General features: G+C 35.5%; 2 protein-coding genes across 2 annotated transcripts; both read right to left on the bottom strand.

Moving 5' to 3' along the window:
- Window positions 1–3,887: 3,887 nt before the first annotated feature.
- Window positions 3,888–5,481, bottom strand: LOC107821220 (protein MIZU-KUSSEI 1-like). Its single transcript, XM_016647642.2, has one exon. It carries the CDS (start codon window positions 4,996–4,998, stop codon window positions 4,255–4,257), a length of 744 nt encoding a protein of 247 aa, XP_016503128.2. The 5' UTR covers window positions 4,999–5,481; the 3' UTR covers window positions 3,888–4,254.
- Window positions 5,482–9,459: 3,978 nt separating this feature from the next.
- LOC107821219 (protein RETICULATA, chloroplastic) lies at window positions 9,460–15,893 on the bottom strand. The gene is made up of 7 exons (XM_016647641.2): window positions 15,124–15,893; window positions 14,865–14,960; window positions 14,303–14,523; window positions 14,139–14,208; window positions 13,939–14,018; window positions 11,712–11,776; window positions 9,460–10,103 (listed from the first exon to the last, which is right to left on the bottom strand). The coding sequence occupies exons 1-7, from the start codon at window positions 15,628–15,630 to the stop codon at window positions 9,910–9,912; spliced, it is 1,233 nt and encodes a 410-aa protein (XP_016503127.2). The 5' UTR covers window positions 15,631–15,893; the 3' UTR covers window positions 9,460–9,909.
- Window positions 15,894–16,219: the final 326 nt, after the last annotated feature.

Genomic DNA, 16,219 nt, shown 5'->3' with positions numbered 1-16,219 from the left:
TAAAATTTAATGACCAAAGTATATTTAAGTATTTGATGGAGACCAAAAGATTCACTTTTGGCAAAATTTAAAGGCCTAAACCTAAGCAGGAATATATTTAAGAGATCATTTTTGTCATTTCTTCCTGCATTAATTATTGGCAAAACTTTACATTAGATGATCAAATTTCTTTAACATGTACTATATCCTTTCTGTCCTTTGTAAAGGAAGAAGCACTGGGAAAGGATATTTGTTGATTTGACAAATCATATGAGATTATCTCATTTTTACGATCCTTTCGGTGATGAATATTTTGGATGCTTTGCTTTATAAAACCTTATAAGATTAGAGGTAAACATTCTGCGGGCGTACTATTTGGTCGTTTTCATTTAACTTATACTTACGTTTTAAAAAGGTTTTAATTTGTACCCACTCTTTAAACAACTTCAGGCCTCTTTCTTTTCCTTCGTTTCTTCTTCTTCTTATTCTTCTTCTGACAACGATTTTATATGGTGGTTGTAAACATATTTTAATGTAGTTTATACTATTTTACAATGGTGAGCTGTTATGACACTTTATTTTTTACTATTGCTTAAGGTTTCTTCTTCTTCTTTTTCTTAATTGCAAAATGGGTTCATTAGATTTATTGTTGTTTTGACAAATTGGTGATTGGGATTTGTTCCTGATAATATTTGGAGGTTATGTTTCAAATTAGAGCTCAATTGGAGTAGATTTAGGTATTAAATCATATATTGGATTGTTATAATTCGAAGAACAAATTTCTGTTTCTCGCCAATTTGCACTTCAGGCCTATTTGGTCTTAAGTGCATAAAACGTTGGTTTCACTTTAAACTTTTTGGCCTTAAGTGCATCTGAAGTGTAATTTTTCACTTCAGACTTATTGGCCTTAAGCGTAGCAAAACGTTTGTTGCACTTCAAACCTTTTGGCCTTAAGTGCATCTAAAGTGTAATTTTTCACTTCAGACTTATTGGCCTTAAGTGTAGCAAAACGTTTGTTGCACTTCAGACCTTTTAGCCTTAAGTGTATCTGAAGTGCAATTTTCACTTCAGACTTATTGGTCTTAAGTGTAGCAAAAGGTTTGTTGCAGTTCAGACCTTTTGGCCTTAAGTGCATCTGAAATGTAATTTTTAACTTCAGACTTATTGGCGTTAAGTGCATGAAACCATTGGTTACACTTTAGACCTATATGGCCTTAAGTGCATCTAAATTACAAATTTTTCACTTCAGACTTATTGGCCTTAAGTGTATGAAACCATTGGTTACACTTCAGACCTATTTGGCCTTAAGTGCATCTGAAGTGCAATTTTTCATTTCACACTTATTGGCCTTAAGTGCATCTGAAGTATAATTTTTCACTTAAGACTTATTGGCCTTAAGTGTAGCAAAACGTGTGTTGCACTTCAGACCTTTTGACCTTAAGTGCATCTGAGGTGCAATTTTTCACTTCAGACTTATTGGCATTAAGTGTAGCAAAACGTTTGTTGCACTTCAGACCTTTTAGCCTTAAGTGTATCTGAAGTGCAATTTTCACTTCAGACTTATTGGCCTTGAGTGTTACAAAACGTTTGTTGCACTTCAGACCTTTTGGCCTTAAGTGCATCTGAAGTGCAATTTTTAACTTCAGACTTATTGGCCTTAACTGCATGAAACCATTGGTTACACTTCAAACCTATATGACCTTAAGCGCATCTGAAGTGTAATTTTTTCACTTCAGACTTATTGGCCTTAAGTGCATGAACCATTGGTTACACTTCAGACCTATTTGGCCTTAAGTGCATCTGAAGTGCAAATTTTCACTTCAGACTTATTGGCCTTAAGTGAATGAAAACGTTTGTTGCATTTCAGACTTTTTGGCATTAAATGCATCGGAAGTGCAATTTTTCACTTAAGACTCATTAGCCTTAATGAGCCTTAAGTGCATGAAACCATTGGTTGCATTTCAGACCTATTTGGCCTTAAGTGCATTTGAAGTATAATTTTTTCCACTTCAGACTAATTTTTTTTAACTTCAGACCCGATAAGTCTGAAATTGATTGTAAAGTGAATACGCTTGCAAACTTTTTTGTAAAGTGGGTATAGGTTCAATTGTGACCCTAAAACCGGGTATAGATACAAAAGCCATAGATTAGAGAAGGATATGAAACTTTCCCAAAGTCCTTCGCCTCCCAAAAAAAAAAAGTGAGTTCAAGCATAATTTAAACATGAAGTCCTTTTACTATTCTTTATCTAATTTAAAAGGGGGAATGTTCTGTTTCTATTAAAGACGATTTCTCCAAAGATGTTTCCAAAGCTTAAAAAATTATCCCAATTATTTAACTTTTATTGACCCTCTTCCCCTTAGATGAACTAGTACTACTGTCCAGTCGAAAAGTACTTGTAGGATTATTATATGCAGAAACGGTAAAAACTCTACTCCATCCGTTTTCATTTAGGTCTTAGGATAAGCTTTGCCATTAAGAAAATATTAATAAAAAAAATAATTTGACTAATCTACATCTTATTAATTTTAAAATTTTAGCTATTTATGTGCCTCTTAGTTCTAGAACAACTAATGCTACAGGTAACGATGACAAAAAATAATTAATTCTCTCTTAATTTTCTAAAATAATATGTATTTCAAAATAACTATTTTTAACATACATGATAACTAAATGTCTAAGATGGAGTATTATTTCGTAGTCTCCGAAGTCATCAATTGTAAGCTTTTGTCGCTTTTTGCTCGAGTTGTCTTTCCCTATCTTCCCTAACGTTGAGAGTAATTATACTTTGAGTTCTAGTAGTTTGCAACTATTTGCATTCTTATGTTTATGGGCACTCTAGTCTATAAGCAAATTAGACTGATTTTCTTGAGCAAATACTTGGTTGGACATACACAGTATCTAGTCAATATTAGATTTTAGATTTTCCTCCTTTTAGTGAGACAAAGACTGGACACTAGTACCAAACAGCAAGTCCAGCCACGAATTTGCTACTCCTTTGTCTTTAAAAGGTCCTAGAAAGGAATTTGGTCAAAATAATCATCTAATTGAATGTTGAACTGGAAGTAGTACTTTTCTGCATTTCTAATGGTACCCTAGTCATCAGTCTATCAGAAATGAATATTGTATAGACGTAGAGTGATGATTTGAAGTTTGTGGATTTTAAATTAATAATTTATACGTATATATTAATATTTTGAAGACAAATACAAGATATAGATCAAAGTTACAAGGTTCGGCAACCCGCAAATCCTATGCTAGCTCTGCCACGAGGGTAGCTGTTTTTGTTTATATACCGTCTTTTTGAATGGGACATCATGGTATCCTTGCCTATTGCCCTAGAATAACCTCTTTTAAATGCTAACCTTACCTTTCTACTTTAAAGATACCATAAATATGCTATCAAAATTATTCCCAGCCACCCAAAATCTGAAGATATATTCGGGGGCGGAGGTAGAGTGTAGCCGGCGGGTTCAGTCGAATTCAGTAGTTTTGATTCGAACTCTGTATTTGTTTTAAAAAAATCTAATTCACTGTATAAATTATTAATTTAGAACCCAGTAACTAAAAAAGATTAAAATTCCGAACTCACAAGCATGAAATCCTTGCTGCGCCTCTCGATATATTAAGATATAAATTATATCCCTGAATCAGACTTAAGTGTATTAACTAATCTTTCAAATCAAATTTTGAGGAATCACAATTAACTTGCAATAATTTCAGCAAATAACATAATGAGCTGAACATATTCTTGCACATATAGTAATAAGACAGAACAATAAGTGGCACAAGAAGGAACTCATGTTTCCTATCATCTTAGAATCAAATTATACAGACGAATATCCTATGCCAAAACTTCCAAAAAAAAATAAACTCTTTTTTCATAGTAAACTAACTATACTAATTAATGACCAAAAATGTCTAACTCATACATTGCTATTTTCTTCATTCTAGTAAACCTAATACAGATTCTCATGCCCCAAGAGTTCTAAAAAGAACAAGAAAGAATGGCCTATGCTAGAACCTAAACTTGAAAAAGCTAAACAAAGTTTAGAACATTAATAATAATTTAAAAAAATTAGCTTTCTTTACAAAAAGCTGTCCTTTCCACAAACTGTTAAAAAATCCTCAAAGATTGGAACTTGAACTTTGAAAAAAGCACCAGTAATGACAAGAAAACCCCTTTTATTTTCTCAGCCTTTGACCAAAATCAGAAAAAATCAGAAAACCCAATAATTTTCTGATTTTCCAAGAAATAGAATTATTTCATTTTCCTCATTTCGACCGGAGCAAGAAGATACTGAATTCTTGACCCGGACCTTCTTCCGGATTAATCAAATGAAACGACTCCGAATCCGCACCACCAATAACACACTCGTAATTAGCTCTCATGTACAACACCTCTTCAGTTTCAGTACCCGAAACCAAACCCGAAGGAATCACACCCGCACCGACTGTCATGTTCTGCATGGTTTTAAGCATGTTTCGGGTCTGTTGGGTCGCCCGTCTTTTAATCGCAAACCCGATTTTACGTCCATTACAGAAAAGAGTCCACATAGGAATAGAATGAAGCGGACAAAGATTCAGTTCTGATGACGTGTCCTTGAACTCGAGAGCAATACGTACAAGTCCACTTTGCATTTCTTGAATAAGTGTAGTGGTGGGGATGGAAAGTTCTAGAAGAAGTGAAGGCTTTGTGTTGAGACGATCGTGTTGTACACAGAACCACACGTGTCCGCCGCGGCGTTGGCCGTAGATGGTGCCGATCACCATTGTTTTTGAAGAGCGTGGAGGAGCAGAAGGGATAATGCTGTTTGTTGGGGTGGTTGGGGTGGTGGGATAAGAATCTTGATCTTCTTGTAATTTTTTTTCTTGTTTTGGGTCGTCGAGATCGTCACGTAAGGAGGTGCTGAGGCGTTTTTTTGGTGCAATGGTGAGTGGGGGTGGTGGTGCGGGGGAGGTGGGGGTGGTGGCGAAGCAGGGGAGGAGGAACCGACGGAGGGCGTCGGTTTTTGGCATGGCTAGTTTTTCTTCTTCTTTTGGATCAAGAATTGCAGAGAGAGGTTTTCAAGGAGAGAAATTGAAGAAAATGAAGATGAAAAATGAGATTTTTTGTGTAAGGCTTTTGGAAAGGGTTGTGGTGTAGAGCAGTATATATATATACTCCAGTAGTGTGTAAGATATGATGAAAAAGAGAGAGGGAATTAAAAGAGCGGGAACTGATGTAGCCGTTACATTTTGAGGAAAGAAAGAGGAGTGAGTTAAAGGAGAAGTTTTCCCTACCTATGTTTCTAGTCCAAACATGCACTTAACCAATATTTGCACTAAAAAAAAAAAAAAAAAAAACCCTGTGCAATAAGTTCCCGTCATGTATGTGGGGTAAGGGTCCGATCATATTAGATTTTATATACGCAACTTTATCTTGCATTTCTGTTAAAGGATGTTTCAACTACATAAACGTATGACTTTTTGGTCACATGACGACAACTCTTGGGCACAACTTTCTACTTCATCCAATATTTGCTCTAAACCAAGTTAACTTAATTTTAGAAACTTACTGTTTTGATGATAATTTATCTAAAGTTAATTACAGTTAAGTGACAAATGTGAATGCAAATAAATTTATGTGTTTTGTGCAAACATAAGGATGATTAAGGTCACGGGTTCAACAAATAACCTCTTACAGAAATGAAGGGTAAAGCTGTATATAATAACTCTTGTAGCGTGATCATTTCCCGAATCTTGGGCATATCGAGAGCGTGGTGCACCGAGATATCAGTAAGTTTTGTTGAAAGGTGATGGCTGCTCTGATTTTGCAATGTAGTAGAACAGAGAGCAGAGAGAGAAAAGAACAGATTTTTTATGTGGACAAACAGAGAATTGAAGGATTCAGTATGTGAAGAAAGATGCAGGTTTTGACCCTTTGACCAAAGTAAGAGAGAGAGAGAAGCAGAGAACAACGTGGAGGATAAAAGGGGTATTTAGATGTGGGGGCTGGTCAAGATACTTCAAATAAAAAGGGGTAAATACAGCTGGATTCTGATTGAATTCTACTACCATTTGTTTCTCTTTAAGGCAGACTACTGCATTTCTATTCTTTTTTAGCTGAAAGAGGAATCTTTACTCCTTTAATAAAAGTTCAGAGGTGAAGTCCTATGGTGGAGGAAAAAGGGATGTCATCAAGTTTATTGGGTTTAGAATTGAAGGAAGTGTATAAAGCAATGTAACTATGATAATATTATTATTGTGTATTTATTTATTTGGCTATTCTGTAATGCTGATGTTTGGGTTAACTTCTGTCGATTATTTTATTGGAAACCTATTACCACTATCCAACATCAAAAGGCAGCTTCATTTTTGAATTTTGTGGGTTCGAGTTCGGGATTGTACCATATATCTGTTGATTTACCGGGTTCGAAATCTATTATTTGTACTTATTTAATAGTATTTCATTCATTTCAATTGCTGATATTCGAATTTCGAGAGTTGAATGAGTGTTTTTACCATGATTTTTTCTTATACCTATTAAATATTTTAAATTATAAATTATTGTGACTTATAATACTTTTTATGTAGTTTTCAAATATGTAAATCTTATTTCAAAAAACTTTATGTCCGAATTGACGGTCAAAATTAAATAGTTTAACTCTCAAAATCTGAGGTGGTCAACATAAATTAGGACATGAAGTATATTTTTAAACACATATATAAGATTTAAGTCAAAACTACTAAATTTGAATGAACCCGTCACCTACACAGTAATTCTACCTTGAATCGGGACATGTAACAAATAATTGTGCCCATTAGACAAGGAATTACCTAATGTTATTTATTAAAAGTTAAATCCAAATCTTCCATAATTTATTTATTTACTTTATTAATGCTCAAGCCATACTCTTTGGTGCAATAACCTTCCTCTAATGAAGTACTTCCTCGGTTGACTTTCACTCGTCTATTATACAAAAATATATTTTTATTTTTACTTGAATAATTTTCCCCCCTCTTTTCTCTTTATTATTAATTACTTATTCTTTAAATCATTTCTCAAGTCTTTTTGAAATGCTATAATTATTATGATAAAAATATAACATACGTATTAATTTTTTTTAAAGAGGGTACAAAATTAAAAATGAACAATTAAAAATGAACGAGGGGAGTAGTATATATGATGCCATAAGGATCATGAATGGAAGTAAATAGAGTTTGTTGAGTCTTGACAGGTTACAAAGACCAAACTGAGGGGACATTAATAAAGCTTTGGTTCTTGGAATTTCTTTTGCCTTGAACTTTGGCCACTGCAAATGAAGATCAGAAGATGTTTTCATTGGTAGGGGGTGGGAGGAATGGAATATTTTAATGGAACTTTTAGGGAAGTGGTTCATAATTAGTGCCTGATGTGTAATGACATAGTGTTATGTTGGATTATAGTGAGACCCACAATCTACACTTGTCAAACTGTTTAGATATTCAGTGACGGAGCCAGAATTTTTATTAAGAATTGTTAAAAATATATAAAAGTAAACGTACCGAAAAATTAAGGGAAATCAATACATAATATATATACATATGATTTATTTTTTTACCTAGCTACACAGTGTACTTTTTCCGCGAAGGGGTATCATTTGACACCCATTCCTATAAGCAGAGGCGGACCTACCTTGGAGGTAGGGGGTCATCGGAACCCATTAATCTCGGCAAAAATACTGAAAAAATATATTATGCACATTTGTATATACACTGGGAACCCCTCAAATAATTTACCTGGCCCCCTTAAATAATAAAAGCCGGACAGAAGCGCTGGTTTTGTAGCCTGCTCAAGTGCTTCAGCTAGTTGTTCGAAACTTCACTCCTTCCCTTTATCTTTTTAATTCAACGATTGTTACTTAGTATACTAATCTACTATTTTTTTATTTTATCTTTTCTGATTTCTTTAATACTTGTACCAATACTCAATCTAAATTTTTAACCTTTTTAAAAAACCCTGGCTCACTCCTTCCCTTTATCTTTTTTAATTCAACGATTGTTTACTTAGTACTAATCTACTACTTTTTTTATTTTATCTTTTCTGATTTCTTTAATGCTTGTACCAATATTCAACCTAATTTTTTAACCTTTTTAAAAACCTCTCGCTCACCCCTTCTGCTTAAAAATAAATATTCTTTTTCAATTGATTGTTTTAACCTTTTTCTGCATTTGCTGAACTCTGACTGTGCGAATTAGCGACGGTGACTCAGTTTGAGACTCTTCTTCAGCTGAAACATACCCTTAGTAAGTTTTTTTTTCTTTTGAAGATATTAACTTAGCAAAATAATCTGCTATCGAACTTTTGCTTTTTGCAAAGAGCCGAGTTAAAAGAGAACGCCAAATTAATGTCGTAGCTAGTAAGCATTTGAAAATTGAGTGCTAATGTTAATTTGAAATATTCTTTGTGTTTGTCTTCAAACAAATTATGTTTGGAAATTAGTATAAAAGCAGAACTTCGAATTAGGATTTCTTTTATAGGACTAGGGTGAAATATCGAATTTGTTTAATTTAATTAAAACTTATTCCCATAGTAGTTAGGTTAAGTAGTAAGCCTTAAAATCTTATTATAACTTGAACAATGGAATTGTTTTTATTAACAAAGTAGTAAGCATTAAAATCTTATTATAACTTGAACATTGGAACTGTTTTTATTAATAAAGTGTGTAGTATAATAATATTCATTTCTTACAAATGGATTTTGGTCATGGGATAACTTTGTTGTCCACTTGGTAACAATATGGTATTTACGTATATAAGTAATGATATTTAATAAAATTAAAGTTTGTATTTTGCTGATAATTTATCATAATTATATGTATTTATACTATGTATTGACTCCCCTTAATTTTCTGATATGTTTACTTTTATATATTTGAAAACCCCTTAACGAAAATTATGGATCCGCCATTGGCCATTAATTGGTACGCTTAATATAATAGTGCCCCCGTAATGCTAAAATCCTGGGTCCGCCTCTGCCTATAAGGTGGCTCCGCCACTGGCCGTATATTGTAAATCTGTGTTAGGAATAACAACAATAACCCAATTGAATCTCACAAGGTTTAGGAAGGATAATGTGTACGTAAACTTTACCCCAAGAACCTATCCTAAGAAGGTGGACAGAAGTTTCCGGAAAAAAACTCACTTTTAGATAGAAGTTAGATATACTACTCATCACTTGTTTCGATTAATATTCACAAAGCGCTAGCATGCTCAAAAATATCACCAAAATACTATTCTTATATTGTGTATTGCTATTTTTTAAAATCACTACAGGTAGCTACTGTTCACTGTTATACTCAATCAAACATAAAGTTATCTACAAATTGATTTTCAACGGTAAAATACTTTAGTAACATCCAACTTATACTGCAGTTAGAATCAAGGAGTAAAATGATGTGAAAATGAGCGTTAACCGAATTCTTTCATAATCCAATAGAGACAGAAGAAGACGAGAAGAAAAAGGGCAAATAAGTTATTATTTTATTTTCATAATAAGAAATCTCCGAGGATAACTTGGTGCTTGTTTCGAAACGAAACTCAATGCATAATGGGCCTGCTCCTCAACTCTAATCCACTCAACTACTACTAGCTTTATTATCCGCGGTACGGTGTGAACGGGTGACATGCACCTAACTCACGCATCACATGCTACACTCTTACCACTAAACCATAGCCCTAAGGGCAAACAAGTTTTTGTTATTGGTCTAATCAACAACTAGAATACAACAAAGATGGAATTATTAAACTAGAAGCACAAACAACTGACGAGGCGAGTTGGCTCAGTGATAAGTCACCTCCATCTCCAACCAGTTAGGCCTCGGTCTCGAGCCAAGTTGGAGGTAAGTGAAGAACCAGTATCGACCTCCCCGATAATGGCCGACAGAGAAAAGAAGCATAAAGACACAGTTACTGCACACCGCTCCACCTCGCCCAATCCACAAACTGCATTCCTGCATATATATTGTTGGCAAATCGCACTCCAACTGTGAATGCCATTGCAACAGGCGGAAACTGCTTTCCTACCGGAGAGGATTCCACCAGACGTTCTAACCCGGTTACAATCTGTAACCTGGTGTTTGAAGAAACTCCAAGGAAAACACCTGCACATAACATATCCGATAACCAAATCAGAGTTGGCAAGCAGGCAAGTCCCTTATCGTAGATTCCACCAGACGTTCTAACCCGGTTATAAAAAAGATGAAACTTGCAATGAAAATGCACCAAGAAAGCTGAAATGAAGCATGATTCAAGAAATACTAGAGTCGAATATGTGTTTTACTTGAATGAGACGATAGGCAGTGGAATTTACAATCTAAAGGTTTGTATAAAAAATTTCAGCCTTTACCAGATGTAGGGGATTGTTAATTTGGTCAATCTTGTAAAGAAACCTGTGATTTCAATTTCTTGATTGCGACATCACTTTCAGCTATGAATGCACAGAGACATCATTAAGCTTTCATTTACTATAGTGGGGACACGACCCCAGAGCAAGTAATGAAGATCCTCACTAACAAATATTGCACATTCTGTACTACTTATTATTTCATGCAATATCATCATTGACTTAATTCATTGCGTTAAAAAGATTTCTATATGATGCAGGAAATAGTTAAAAAACCAGAAGATGGTCTTAGTGGAAGTAATGGGGTTTTGGAAGGGGGTTGGAGGACTAATTATTTATGTCTCTATGCCTTGTCGATTGTGGAGTACTATTTTAAAGGGATGCGAAGAGTTTAGAGCCTTTATGAGTTTCAGGGTTGGGGATGGTAGGAGGGTGGGTTTTGGGGGGCACAGGTGGTGCGGCTCTTTGAATATTACTTTGCCGAACTTATACAGGATCTCTTGTCAAAGGGAGACGACAGTTCAACAAGTGTGAAGAACACAAGAGGGAGGTGTGTTTTGGAACCAAAGGTTTAGGAGGAATTTGTAAGACTGGGAGATGACAGAGTTTCAAAGTTTGATGAATTGCTCCACAGACATGGTACACAGTAGATTAGTCACGATGATTGGAGGTGGGAGGCGGGTAATAATGGAGTGTTCTCTGTTAAGTCTTTTTCCGATAAGCTTCTGAGTGGGGAGGAGGTTGCTTTCCCACATACCTCAATTTGGATTCCTAAAGTTCCTCCGAAGGTGTGTTTTTTCACTTGGCTAGCAGCTAGAGGGGCAATCTTGACGGCTGAGAACTTGAGGAAGAGGAAGATCAATTATGTCAGTTGGTGCTTTATGTGTAAGAGCTCGGGTGATAACGTTGATCATCTCCTTATACATTGTCCGGTGGCTATGAGGTTGTGGTGGGGAGTCCTTTGTTGGTTTGGGATTACTTGGGTGATGCCGGGTACTGTGAAAGAGGTGTTGTTCAGCTGGAGCTTTGGTAAAAGAAGAAGAAGACGCACGACATGGAATGTCGCACCGCTTGCACTTATGTGGGTTCTATGCCCACACATCAATTACGTTATCAAAAAAAATGGTGTCAATGGAAGTAGTTCAGCATGTCAAAGGAACAACCACTGTTTAATAGTCGGATTTTTCAGTAAGACAATTCAACGATATATACAGGAAGAACTTAAAAGAGATAATCAGGTATCAGAAAATATAAAGCATGCAGCCTACATGATGTAGCTGGTAAATAATGGTTTCGAATTCATTTACTTTACGAACTTTATTATCAAAAGCAGTAACAAATAGGAATGAAGTCAATGAAGGCATACCCCAAAGTAATGCACTCTTTACAAGAGGTGGAACAGGAACATCGTCCTCTGATTTCTTGACACTCCTGATGAAGAAGAATGTTAGTAAGAAAGGAACAACACAAACATCTACTTTGATCAACAACAAGAGCAGAAATGTTAGATCAGTCAAAGCTTTGAACATCATGGATCAAGTAATGTCCCATAAATATTTTGATGCAAGAAGAGGTACGACGCTTATGATGACAGGATAAGGTTAGACAAGGTATATGGTGTCTGAAAAAACCATCAAAATTTACCAGGGAAAGGAATTTAGCTTATAATATGAACCAGTTAAGAAACAGCTGAAGAGAGATGTATCAGATAAAAGTAGTACGATAGATATACCTACTTCAGTGCTTATGGGTTAACCCATAAAATGCACGAGGTCACCTCGACTTCTCATAATTCAATTACTATCTGCAAACCTGACTTTCCCCTTATTCTTTTTCTTGTTTGAATGCACTTTTCCTTCGGAATTAATAAACTAGACACCATCGAAGACCAGACAAAATATGTATTTTTCACCAGACATTAGTATGATCAAGAATTGCAATGAAAGCATAAAAGGCAATCCTATAATAAGAAGTGAGACAGCAGTAAAAACTGAAGACCTTTGTCCTTTTAGCACTCCCTATTTACAGATCTTTTCATCTTTCAAAGGCCAAATGCAATTTATCCTGATTCAGCCACAAGCTCAGATTCCAAGCAAAAGGTTGATCAAATTAAACCTCTTTCTAATTTTAATTAACACTCTTGTCCCAGTACAACCCCTTTTTGAAGCATCTGGATTCTGCCTTGTGAATGTATCCCTACTCGACGCTAATATAATAATTCAGACTTTTTTGTATAAATATGCTGAAAATGTTGTTCTTTCCTTTTTTTCTTCCTACAGTGGAGATAGTCGCACAAAAGGACCTCCGTCCCTGAAGCGAAGAAAGAGGACCAGCTTCCTAAATTTGAAATTAGACATTCCTTCTTTTGATAAGAAGAAATTAGACATCTGATCTTCCTCCCTTGGGCATCTATCACTTTCAAACCGTTCCGGTACTACTACCTGATCAGATCTTAATGCAACCTTAAAGTACCTCTCAATCTTAAAATTATCTAATGCTGGAGTTGTGCCCTATAACGACTGAGGTTTTACAAACCAAGCTTCTAACTTTGATCTAAAATAACTTTGGATGTTAAAATAATTGATAGTCGCCAAAAATGCAACAAATATCTACAACAACAACGACCCAGTAAAATCTCACTAGTGGGGTCTGGGGAGGGTAGTGTGTACGCAGACCTTACCCCTACCCGAGGGAGTAGAGAGTAGAGAGGTTGTTTCCGAAAGACCCTCGGCTCAAGAAAAATAGGTTGGAGATGGAATTAAACAAAATGGCTTTGACGATTCATTACAATAGATAATACTTCCTGGCTTAACACAGCTGAAAGTTATTCTTTTGTTTTTAGCTTTTTCTTTCACCTGAAATTACAAGTTGTGATGTTAGTCCTTTAAGCATCCCCAATCGAGCCTTTATTGGCTTGGAACCAAATGCCCTGCCACTTTCTCTGTGACACATTAAAAAAGAGTTTATCTCTTCCATTTTGAACCTACCTACCATCACCTTGCTCCTGTCCCCTCCCCAAAAACGTCCTTAAGGCCTTTTCTGTTGACCATTTTCCTCCACCAAATTGTATAACCATTGTCTCCCACACATCCACAGTCCTCACATTAGCAAACAAAACCAGAGAATGGCAAGATACCCATTAAAGCAGGATTAGCAAAGAAATGGTGGTAAAACAAAGGGAACGGCTTCATGCCGAGATTTAGCTCCTTAATCCTATTATATCAAATATTAAAACTAGTTTATGACAAAGCAACAAGAAAATTAATATTTTCTTTTTGAGAAGGAAATGAAAATATCTTGATACTCAAATATACATATCTAACTAAAGAAGTAGAATACTTATTTACAACAAGGCGACATATTAGGGTTTTAGTATCGAAATGAAGAGTTCTGGTTTATGGATCTCTATTAGTATGAGTACTGGGTTAATGACTACCAAGTTCAAAATCCAGGAAGGAGTAAGTCAGAAATTTAATAGAAATATCTCCACAGCAGCATCTATGTAAACCAAATCAGAAAAAGGAAACAACAACAGCAAACAACAAAAGTAATAGCAACAATAATAGTGTCAGTGATATCAGAGAGTAACACACCGCTTGGCAGTCATTATCATATTTGCAATTCCTTGGCCAATGATACCACATCCGAACCCCACAAATCCATATAGAATGCCCTAAAGAAATATGAAGAACTTTAAGTTACATAATAGTATGCATTTATGAAAAGAACAGGAGAGATATACAGAGGTACTGCAATCCAAACATAGCATAAACTTCAGTTATGCAAGAATTACCTTATAAAAATAAGCAGCAATTCTCTGATTCACTGTAAATCTACACCCTGGCCTTTCGGCTTCAAAAACACTGCAGGTTGACGAGTATTTGAAGTGAAAATCTTCTAAAAAGTGCTCCAATATTTTTAATGCAATAATATCAGAGGGCGTGCATATGTCAAAACCTGCTTGGAAGCGCTCCATAAGCTCTCTGCATACGACCAACAAACCCTTGAGATACAGACGGTTGCCCAATTCGAGCATATGGTGCAAGTAGCCCAACTAGAGCTACATTTACAGCAACCCCGACCAACATATCTGCAGCATACAGTTCAAATTCCGCCCAGAAATCTTTGCCCCTCTTTTGAACCTCCGCAACTGTTGCACAAGTGGTATCAATAACTATCTACATCACAAAACCAAAGAAACCCGTGAATTCAAAGTCGAAAAGTATATCAAGTATAAATATCATGACGAAACAGACATTGCCATGAACAGTAGGTAATGTGTCACAACCATACAAGTGATTTCAAGGTCCATAGAAATTCACCACGTGTCATGCAAGTTTAGCATGCTTATACAGCTAGAATTACTAATTGCTCCAAGCAGTAAGATATGCAAACATAATCACAGACACGACACTAGGCACGCTATATGCACTAGCTCAATGTGCAACTATTTCTACTGTACCACAGATCAATGAGTTTTTTACAGATTAGCAATATCAAAATCAAGCTTAACACAAACCTCAGTTCCAACTTTGAAAAGAAATGATGGATCGGCCAACATTCTGTTCCGCAGCATAGAGCATGACCTCATTGCAGCTCCCAGCCAAGCTGACCCCTATATTCACAAAAACACAAACTGCCAATCAAAGAAACAATCAAAATGCACATTTTCAAGAACAACAATAACAACAACTATGCCTCGTTACTCCATTTAAATCATCTCATGTCAACATTTATGCAAATAGAGGTTAATCATTTTCACCTAATCAAAATTTTACCTGCAAATCCAAATATCTAAGCAGAAGTAACTTTCTGATCCCAACACTCTTTGCAGCTTCTATCATATCAGCAGGAAGTGTTGCCCCACGAGCCTCTGCCTCTCTCATCACATCCTCAAACTTCAGTAATGGCCCAAATTCCTCTTCTTCCTTATCACCTTCCCCATTGTCCCCTCCCCCACCACCTCCACCCCCACCCCCACCACCAGGGTATTTCCCATTTCCACCATCACCATTATCAGGAGAAGTATTACTATTCTCTTTGAGTACTGTTTTTACACTAACACCAGATATTGAATTACCCTCTTGGGGATTCAATGAACTCTTGACCAAGAATCTCGACTTATAATTGTTCTTACAAACCAAATAACCAATTTTGCTTGTATCCACAAAATCTTGGATCTTAACAAACGTAAAGTTTGAATCTTTAACTGACCTAGTTGTAAAGATTTCATTTTTCAGAGTTGTAAAGTGAGATAACCTAATAACTGAAGAACAACCTGCCATTTTTCACCAACCCAACGAAGTTATAGCTCAAATTAGTTCAAGAAAAATCGACAAATTTTCTGGGGTTTCACAAATAAATCCCAGAAATGAATAAGGAATGATGATGACTGTAAGACTAAACTAGGGTAGCTGCTTATTTAGTCACAGTCACCTAGTAGGAGTTTGACAATGGTAATACCGGGGGGGGGGGGGGAGGGGAGGATGCGAGAAGTATATAAATGAGATTTTTCTTCAAAATGATTGTGAATTTGTGATACAGACCAAAGGGTGTCTTCCTAAATTGTGGTTAATTTATATTGGAAAACTGATTAAATCCCTCGAATCATACCGCACCGAATCGATTTTTAGGTTTCTTTTTAAAGAAACGGTAAGTTTTTATATAAATTTATAATCGCGCCAATAATTAGAGTAGGTTTTTTATTTTATAAAAATAAACCAAAAAAATACCGAACCGTATCGAATAAATTTTACATGTAAAAAATATATTTATCTAGTAAGTTTAAAAATAATAATGCATTAAATTTTTTTTTTAACTTGGAATTATAAAAACTATTACAAGCCAACAAGTAATTAAACTCAAAATACTAAT

The sequence above is a fragment of the Nicotiana tabacum genome, chromosome 2 (assembly GCF_000715075.1).
Source record: "Nicotiana tabacum cultivar K326 chromosome 2, ASM71507v2, whole genome shotgun sequence".
Lineage (NCBI taxonomy): Eukaryota > Viridiplantae > Streptophyta > Magnoliopsida > Solanales > Solanaceae > Nicotiana > Nicotiana tabacum.
This window is presented reverse-complemented; position numbering and strand designations above follow the sequence as displayed.